The 9,484-nt window shown below is 56.3% G+C and overlaps 1 protein-coding gene and 1 long non-coding RNA gene across 6 annotated transcripts in view; one reads left to right on the top strand and one right to left on the bottom strand.

Annotated features, from left to right (window-relative positions):
* LOC141372056 (uncharacterized) overlaps nt 1-153 on the bottom strand; it is a 1,916-nt gene extending 1,763 nt beyond the window's left edge. Inside the window, exon 1 of the long non-coding RNA XR_012377380.1 lies at nt 17-153. This is a non-coding gene — a long non-coding RNA (uncharacterized lncRNA). The remainder of the gene's footprint in view (nt 1-16) is intronic.
* Nucleotides 1-5,544, top strand: part of LOC112819073 (zinc finger protein 446-like) — a 6,182-nt gene extending 638 nt beyond the window's left edge. Inside the window, exons 2-7 of one of the 5 annotated variants that reach the window (XM_025866108.2) lie at nt 870-1,250; nt 1,328-1,529; nt 1,791-1,885; nt 3,491-3,575; nt 3,802-3,891; nt 4,033-4,700. In XM_025866108.2, the coding sequence (XP_025721893.1) occupies nt 870-1,250; nt 1,328-1,529; nt 1,791-1,885; nt 3,491-3,575; nt 3,802-3,891; nt 4,033-4,559 (1,380 nt within the window). In that variant the 3' untranslated portion in view covers nt 4,560-4,700. Of the gene's footprint in view, nt 1-17; nt 374-869; nt 1,251-1,327; nt 1,530-1,790; nt 1,886-3,490; nt 3,576-3,798; nt 3,892-4,032 lie in introns of those variants that run through there. The other 4 variants (XM_025866107.2, XM_025866106.2, XM_025866105.2 and 1 more) reach the window with 4 other exon arrangements.
* The last annotated feature ends 3,940 nt before the right edge of the window (nt 5,545-9,484 follow it).

Genomic DNA, 9,484 nt, shown 5'->3' with positions numbered 1-9,484 from the left:
GCGTTCCCTGTCCCGCCTCCCCCCCGACGCGCCCCGCGCGCTCCAGCTCCTGGCCTCGGCCCGGCCCCCCCCGCCCCAGCCCGGCGTTCCCTGTCCCCTGGCGAGCCCGCCTCTGTCCCCTCCCGCTTGGGAGACGGACTCCGGGGGCTCAGGCCGGGTCTAGCTGGTCTGACGGGCCCCGCAGGTGGCCTTGCTCCCTGCCAGACCCTCCTGACGGTCGGGGCCCAGCGCCCGCAACTCGTGGCTTTGTTCTGTTTCGTTTCGCTTTTCACGTGCTTGGTTCGGGCGGTGTGCGTCGGTCGCAGCTCGCGCTGCTCGGCGAGCACGGCGTCTTGGAGTCCACACAGCCCCTTCCTCGGCCCATGGCTCGGGCGTGCGTCCTGCTTCTAGCCGGCCCCGCGGGGGCCCACTTGAGTCAGCGTGTCCCGACGTCCTGGAGATCGTGGGGACGCGCACCCCGCCGTAGCCCAGCATGGCCCCGTGTCCCGCTGCTGCCTCTTCCCACCTTCGCTGCCCCGGCTCACCAGGGGTGATGGCCTCACCCAGTCCCTGGCCGCCTGTCCCTCGGCCTCCGCCTGTCACTTTCCCTGGCTCATGAGTCAGACCCTGGAAGCCCGCGATGACTCCTTTTGCCTACCTCTTCATCACCCCCTGCAGTCTCGCGGAAGCTCCACTGGACAACTTGCCTCCCAAGCGTCCGTCCACAAGGCTTCCTCCGGCCCACAGTTACTGTCAGCGGCCAGCTCCTGTGACACCTCCACGAAGCGTTCCCAGCCTCAGGCATCCCTGGGCCAGGGTCCTCCCTCAACCAGCCTCAGCCCCCCGGGCTGGGCCTGTCTGCCCGCACCCTGACGCCTCCTTTCCTGCAGGTCCCTCTTGTTGGCTGCAAGAAGACACCCGGTACAACAATGCCATCCCCACTGGCCCCCCCACGCCTGCCCTCTGTGGACCCCGTGGCTATCCTGGACCAGCCTGAGGCAGCGCGCCTGCGCTTCCGGGGATTCTGCTACCAGGAGGTGGCAGGTCCCCGTGAGGCCCTGGCCCGGCTCCGGGAGCTGTGCCGCCAGTGGCTGCGGCCCGAGGCGCACTCCAAGGAGCAGATGCTGGAGCTGCTGGTGCTGGAGCAGTTCCTGGGCACGCTGCCTCCCGAGATTCAGGCCTGGGTGCGGGCCCAGCGGCCCGGCAGCCCTGAGGAGGCCGTAGCCCTGGTCGAGGGCCTGCAGCATGACCCTGGGCAGCTGCTGGGCTGGGTGAGTGTGGCCAACGTTGACTTCTTGGAGGGTCAGGAGCCAAACTGGAGCCCCTATGACTTTCCTCTTCCCTTCAGATCACAGCCCATGTCCTGAAGCAAGTGGTGCTCCCGGCAGCACAGAAGACGGAGGAGTCTTTGGGGAGCTCCCACCCTTCAGGGACAGTGGAGCTCCTCAGGGCAACCTCTGCGGAGGCCTCACAGGACACCCCCGTGGAGAAGTCTGCCCAGCTTAGCTGCAGTGTGAAGGAGGAGCCAGATGCTGATGGGCAGGAGATGGGTGAGAGTGGGAGCCACACAAGGTCTGGGGGGCTCCCGGAGGGAATGTGAATGTCCCCAGACTCAGGAAGGACTGCAGACTGCAGAGCTGGGTCCGCAGGAGGCAGGAGGAAAGGACTGGTGGGCTGCCTGCCGTGTGACTGGCACACACAGTAGCCTCCTGCCTCCTGGCAGAGGAAGGCCAAGGCTGCGGCACCAATACCAGCTCACCTGCCATGGCTCACAGGAGCGGCACCTGACCCTCATCTGCCTCATTTCCTAGCACCTTCCAACCCCCCAGATCCAGCCCAGTCCCACGAGGGGCGCCCTGGACACCGGGAACCAGCCTCCATGTCCTTCCACCCACCCAGGATTCAGGTAAGCAGCCCCAGGAGGGAGGTACAGGCACCCAGTAGGAGGAGTGTGTCCTTGGTGGCCACTCTGCTCTGTCAGTTTTTCAGGCTTCTTGGCTAGCAGCTTTTGTGCTTTTTGCTGCCCAGAAATGGAGTTGGTGTCAGGCTCCTCCTGCAGATCCTGTAGGACAGGGACAAGCTGGTGGTCTCTCTAAAATTGGGAGAAATTTGGGCCTCAGGCCATGCAATCTGGTTTGGAGTGAGTGGGCCTGGTAGGGGTTGGCTTCCTCATTTACAGAGAAATTGGGGATTTTGAAGCACTCAGCAGTCTTAAACGGGTGCTTGGGGATTTGAACTCTCACGTGCATGTGCGGAGGGGTCAAGATGATGAACCTTGGCAAGAAAGCCTGAGCACCACACAACCGTCTGGCCTCCCTAGCCCACCAGAGATCAGGATGGAGATAGCTAAGCCACAACCTGCAGCCTCCTCTTTCCTGGGGCTTTCCTCAAAGCCCAGCCAGTCCTGGATTGTGGCCAGCGAGGCATGGAGGCTCCACTGAGGCCCCTGCTACCTGGAGTGCTTGGTTCCTGAGTGTGGACAGCGGGACTCCTGTCCCTCTCCCAGCAATTTTTCTCCTAAGCCACTCCACTGGGGAGCGTTCCCGGTGGAAGAGCTGGTTGAGATGTGCTTGGAGGCTAAAAAATTCTTCCGGGCTCTCTCCACAGTCTGATGGCACAGTGGGAAACAGCTGGGTGGGCAGGCCACAGCCTCCAAAGCCACCTGATCTCCAGCCAACAGCATTCCAGCTGTGGCTTCACGTGGCTGTCTCCTCCCTGTGCCTGGATCTCCAGTGGTTTGTCTGTCAGGATTATTTTTCCCACCCCAGCAAAGCCCCAGATGATGGGATTTTGGGAGGCAAGGAGAGCAGAAGCCAGGGACAGGGAGTGCATCCCCTGGTAAAGTCCACAAGGGTCCTGCTTCGACCACCAGAGCTCACCCTCTGGCAACAGGCAGGAGCCAGCCCACCGCCCCACCCACACACATCATCTGAACCCTGAGATGCTTGGCTGCACCTCCTAATGTGAGTTCTCCTGCCCTCAACCTTCCCACAGCCAGGTCCCCACATCTAGGAATGCTGATGGCCTTCAGCGGCTCCCGCAAGGTGGATCTCTGTTACTTTTGTAACCAGAGGCTTGGGGAGAGGTGGCTGGATCCCCTTGGGTCCGCAGGCCTTTTGCTCTCAATGCAGCACACTGTTCAAGGCAAGGAGGTGGGGACAGTCATACCGGGCCCCGCCCCCCCCCCACGCTTCCCCCAGAACCCATCAAGGGGTTCTCAGCTCCAGTCTGTCTGGCTAGACTATGGGAGTGGGGCTTCTGAGGGGGACAGGTGCTAACAGCATCCCCCCAGTGAGCTGGAAGACAGCTCCTCTCTGTCCTGTTTCCCAACCTTCACACACCCTTTTCATCTTCATCTTTATCAAGCAAAAGAGCCTTAGGTAATCTGCCTGCTTCCTCAAGTAATTAGTAAGGTTGTGACCGGGAGACACAGGCAGGGTAGGTCACTGCAGGGCAGGGCAGAGGATGGGGGGTGGACAGGCACCAAGGGTGATGGGCCACATCCCCACAGGAGGAATGGGGGCTACTGGACCCGTCACAGAAGGAACTGTACTGGGACGCAATGCTGGAGAAGTATGGCACGGTGGTCTCCCTGGGTGAGGACCAGCCATGACCCCTCCTTTGGTGTCTGCATACCACTGGCTGTAGGGCTCACTGCCCGGCCCTTCCCTGTGCACGTCTCCCAGTGCTTACCCAAGTTCGCGCTCGTTACCTGGGGGCACCGTGTCACCTACCAGGGCCCCCACCCTGCCCCTAGTATGCAAGAGCCCCTCACCTGCCCCCATGCCAGGACCGCTACCTGACTGTCCCTCACCCCAGCAGGGATACCAGCCCCCCCGCCGGAGGCACGGGCTGAGTCGGGGCCGGGGGCCATGTGTACAGGGACAGAGGGTAGAAGAAACCTCCACCCGGGTGAGTGCTTCTCCATGCGACCTGAACCACCTGTTCTCTGGTGGGGTGGGGGCTTATTCGCCCCCACACACCTGGCGGGAGAGGGTGGGCCAATGTCAAGGGCACTGGGCTATCTGGGACTGCCACCTCTCCTTCCCCCAGGAGAGGAGAGGGAGAGTCACTGCGAGGGTCCGCCCCACTGCCCAGAGGCCCAGCCACCCCGGGGCCCGGGGTCTGTCACCTGGGAGGGCCCGTCTGGGGCCCCTGTGTCTGCCAGGGCAATGCTGGGAACAGAGCTGGAGCCTGGTGCCCCGAGGAGGAAGCCTTACACCTGTGAGCTGTGTGGCCGAGGATTTGACTGGAAATCAGTCTTTGTCATCCACCACCGGACGCATGCAGATGGGCAGGGTACACGGGCCCCGGCACTGGCCGTCGGGGGTGCTCAGAAGCTGCCACAGGGTTCCCAGGAGCCAGGCACACCCCGGTACCCCCGGCGCGTGCTCCCAGGGCCCCGGAACTATGCGTGTGAGGAGTGTGGGCGCAGCTTTAGCTGGAAGTCGCAGCTGGTCATCCACCGCAAGAGCCATGCGGGTCAGCGGCGCCACTTCTGTGGAGACTGCGGCCGTGGCTTCGACTGGAAGTCCCAGCTGGTTATCCACAGGAAGAGCCACCGGCCTGAAGCCCCGTGAGTGGCTCGAGAAGGCGGCCTCATCTTGGGGGCCTTGGAGCCTCCAGGGCCTGGACACAGTTCCCGGGGCTCTGGTTCCAGCCGTCCCAGGGCTGCTCAGCCTCTGTGAATCAGAGTTTCCAGGAGGGTCCCCTGCCCCATTTCAGTCTCCCCAAAACAGCCACCTGGGTGTAAGTAAAAGAAGCTGCCTGGTGGGGCCTGGCTTGGAACCCGCGGCCTAAGCCTGGTGACTTCCAAGCTCTGAGATCCCCAGCTGTGACCTGATGCAGGCTGACAGGCTAAGGACTCTCGCTACCCCTGGGACCTTAGTGGCCCCAGGTGGATGCTCAGAAACTGCCCCTTTCCACCCTTCCTGAAGCTTCTGGGCCTGATGTCTTGGTGTGGAAGGTGCTGAAAGCTCAGAAGAGCATGCTTTGCTTCTGTTTGCAGGCGGATGGAAAACTTAACGACCCTCCACATTTGAGATTTTTAAAAATTCCACTTTTATAATGGGAAGTTTCTGCATAGGAATTCTGATCTCTGCTTTCTGCTGGTCAGAACATCAGCAGTGCCACTCCTGCCTGGCAGCTGGACCCACAAGAAGGGCCAGCAGTCCTGGCCTCCTGGCCGCCTTTGTTCCTCGGCCACCATGTCATTCCTTGGACTCCTTGGCCTTTGAGCTCTTGAGTCTCAGCTTGAGTGGACCCTAAGGGGACTTCCTTCGCAAGTATGGATGAAAAAGGGTGGCCACTGAGGAAGGGTACACAAACGGATGTCACTGGGGCCATGTGATTTAAAAGTAGTTTGTGATCACTTGGACTAATTTGAAATATACAAGAGAGCACAGGTAAGGGGAATGACCCTGAGTTCCACTGTCTCGTGTCAGTGACTCTTCCAGGAGTCACACGTGGGGGCGTTTTATAAATCTTGTGGAGCTACTGTATATATCATGCTCTTCTCACTCATTTCCCGGTTATTAAAAATGTATTTTAATGCCTGGGTAAAAATTCCGTTTTCCATCCAGCAGTGTCATTTCCTACCAAGCCCAGATAGTTCATTGTTCACCCCCATGGTACCCAGTGCATCACCAGTGATGCACACTCCCAAGCATACCCTTGGGATGCAACTCTGCTTATTTCCCTTAGAGTAAGTCTCCCAAAGTAGGATTGTTGCATCTACAGAGCATGGGACTTTTGTTTCCCTTTTGCCTTAAAACAACACTGGGTTCCTTGAGCCAATTCCAAGTCTTCCCCTCCCCCCACAACACCAAGCAGTTCTCCAACAGAAAATATTTTTTAGGGACGCCTGGGTGGCTCAGCTGGTTAAGCGTCTGCCTTCGGCTCAAGTCACAATCCCAGGGTCCTGGGATCGAGCCCCACATCGGGCTCCCTGCTCACCCCATCAGGCTCCCTCCTCTGCCTGTCTCCCTGCTCATGCTCTCTCTCTCTTCCTCTCTCTTTCTCTGTCTCAAATAAAATAAATAAAATCCTTAAAAAAAAAAAAAAGTTGAAGCATAAGAAAGATTTGATGCACCACTGCAGGCTTTGAAGACAGAGGGAGTCACACTGTGGCCTCTGGAAGGTAAGAACAACCCCTTGCTAACAGCCAGCAAAGAAACAGAGACCTCAGTCTTACAACCACAAAGTATTGCAATCTGCCAACAACTTGAAAGGGCTTGGAAGCAGTTAATTCCCAGGTCTTCCAGATAAGAGCCTAGCCCAGCCAACGTCTTGATTTCAGCTTTGTGATACTATGTGCGGACAACCCAATGTCTCCCAGATGTCTGACCTGCAGAACGGTGAGCTAATAAATTGATGTTTTAAGCCACTAAGTTTGTGGCAATTTGTTAAACAGCATAGAAAACTCAATACAACCATGTATTATTAATGGATTTAGTACTGCTCATGGCCAAAAATATAAAACTGATCTGCATCCAGTGATGAATTGGGAGTGTGGAATAAAATGGTGATAGTGTTTTTCAATAAAATTTTTAGAAGTAAGAAATGAGGGGCACCTGGATGGCTCAGTCGTTAAGCGTCTGCCTTCGGCTCAGGTCATGGTCCCAGGGTCCTGGGATCGAGCCCCGCATCGGGCTCCCTGCTCAGCGGGAAGCCTGCTTCTCCCTCTCCCACTCCCCCTGCTTGTGTTCCCTCTCTCGCTGTGTCTCTCTCTAGCAAATAAATAAAAAATTTAAAAAAATAAATGAAGCAAATAATGACTTTGGAAAACCTTGGCAGTATCTGCCACAGCTAAATCTATGTATACTCTTACTCAGCATTTCCACTCCTGGGCATGCACCCAGCAAAAATGAATGCTTGTTTCAGCTCAGGTCATGATCTCAGGGTTGTGAGATTGAGCCCCACGGTCAGGCTCTGCGCTCAGCACAGTCAGCTTGTCCCTCTCCCTCTGCTCTTCCTGCAGCTCCCTCCATCACTCTGTCTCTCTCTCGTTCAAATAAATAAGATCTTAAGAAATGAATGCTTTTGAGCGCCAGAAGACATGTACAGAAGCATTTAGAGCAACTATCTATAAAAGTGAAAAAATCAGAAAACAGCCCAAGCCCACTGCAGTTACCAATGTATTGCCTCTCCGCTCCATGTCATTACCCGTCTGCATTAATGGGCTGGACCTTGTAGTCGCTTCTCCTTTGCAGTCAACATATTAAGCTTTGTCAGGAGAGGGCACTGGAGGGAAACTACAGGGTGCCATCCTGTTTCTCTTCTACCGGCTACCACAGCAGTGCATGTGGAAGACTCTGCCCAAAGTAGGCATTCTTTTTGGCTGGCTCAACCTAGTAACCACCTCACCAGGGTACCCTCAGATGTGGATACCATGTACCCCAAGGTACCCTGCTGGCAAGCAGCTTCCCAATGTCTCTTGCAACAGATACTGCATGCTGTAGGCCTCGGACCTGCAGGCGCACCTTAACTCCCTCTGTGTACCTCCCTATTGCCTCAGCCCACCGCCACACCAAGGTGTTTCCTGCTGGGCTTGGGCAACCCAGAGAATTTCTCGGCCACCCAGTATGCTGCAAACACCCGTTCCCCAACAAAGTCTGAACCCCAACCTTGAGAGAGCTCCCACTTGAAGGTTTATTCTTACTTTGGGCACTCTCTCAGCCCTAGGATTTTAAAAGAGTTACTGCCCTATTATAGTTAATAAATTTTATTTATTTATTTTTAAGATTTTATTCGTCAGAGAGGGAGAGAGCACAAGCAGGGGGAGCGGCAGGCAGAGGGAGAAGGAGGCTCCCCGCTGAGCAGGGAGCCCGATGTGGGACTCGATTCCAGGACCCTGGGATCGTGACCTGAGCCAAAGGCAGCCGCTTAACCAACTGAGCCACCCAGGCGTCCCTATAGTCAATAACTTTTTTAAGAAGATTTTTTTCTAGGGGATGCATTGCTGTCTCTGTCAAAAAAAAATTTTTTAAAAAATGATTTATTTCTAAATCTATCTGCTGAGCACGGAGTCAGATGTGGGGCTCCATCTCACAACCCTGAGACCATGACCTGAGCTAAAATCAAGAGTCAGATGCTCAACCGTCTGAGCCACCCAGGCACCCCTATAGTTAATAACTTCTTATATCAAATTTACCCTGTTCAAAATACTGTACGGCGTCTGCTTCCTGACTGGGCACTTACTGATACACCCACCAACAGCGGTGTGGATAATTACACTGGCTGTGCATGCAGTGAAATACTCTGCACACAGCAATGACCAAGAGCAAGTGATTGCTACACGTAATAGTGTTGAATTTTAGGCACAAATGGAAGGGAGGGACAGAGCTTGGCCTCGCCCAGCAGTGTGGGGTTCTAAAGCCTCTCCAGCTTCACTTCCCAGTACAGGGTCCTCTGGGCAAGCTCCAACTGCCCCCACTTCTTCCTGGTTAAGGCCATGACCATGTCCTCAAAGGTCATAGGTCCTTAAGACAGGGACACGCCTGTCCAGCCAGGCCTAGATCATCTCTCCATCCTTGCTTTGAACAGATTCAGGGGAGGGGGCAGAACAGGCAGGATCCCATTAGTGCCCAGGGTTAAGGGGGACCCAGGCCCAAACCCAGAGTCACTAGAAGAGTGGGCACACATTCCCAAGAAGTTCCATCTCCACCCACAAGACTGCTGTTCATCCCTCATACCTGTTTGGCTCTCCCTGCCTTAAGGACATGCCCTTGCCTCCCCTCCACTTTGGCCAGCCCTTACACCACAGTCACGTCACCCTCAGCTCCTGATTCCCATGGCTAACTGCCCCTTGGGTCCCACCCAGAAGTCTCCGGACAGCTTAGACTTCATGGGCTCAATGCCACCTACCCCTCCAGCCACTTCCCATATCACTCAGTGGTAACTCCATCCCTCTAGGTGCGCAGAGCGGAAACCAAGGGGGCCCCCGTGATCTTCATCTGGGGTTCACCATCTGGCCACCCCTCACTCTTCCACTGCTACCATCTTTGTTCTTCTCGTCATAGCTCTAGCCTCTCAACTGAACTGGCTTCCCCCCACCACGTCCTCCCCTCCATGCTCTGTTTGCCCCACACAGTTAAAGGGATCTTGCTAAAGCTTTAGTCACCACTCCAGATACATACACCAAAGAATTGAAAACAGTTACTCGAAACAAGTACATGTACAAGAATGGTCATACCCAAGGGGCACCTGGTGGCTCAGACAGTTGGGCACCTGACTTGATTCGGCTCGGGTCATGATCTCGGGATCAGGTAGTCAAGCCCCACATCGGGCTCCCTGCTCAGTGGGGAATCTGCTTCTCTCCCTCTCCTTCTGCCCCTCCCATGGCAGGAGGGGCCAGGTCTCCTTGTGAGGACAGTGGGCTGGACACACACTGTGCCCTAGATCAGTGGACCCAAACACTCCTCCTTGCGGCATCAGCTTTGTTTTTGACTTTTTTTTTAGAGAGGACGCGCCCATGTGAGGTCAGGGAGGGGCAGAAGGAGAGGGA

Source organism: Callorhinus ursinus, unplaced genomic scaffold, assembly GCF_003265705.2.
Source record: "Callorhinus ursinus isolate GAN/ISIS: 27379988/994484 unplaced genomic scaffold, GSC_fseal_2.0 scaffold543, whole genome shotgun sequence".
NCBI lineage: Eukaryota > Metazoa > Chordata > Mammalia > Carnivora > Otariidae > Callorhinus > Callorhinus ursinus.
The sequence above is the reverse complement of the archived record's forward strand: the minus strand, read 5'-3'. Positions and strand labels throughout refer to the sequence as shown.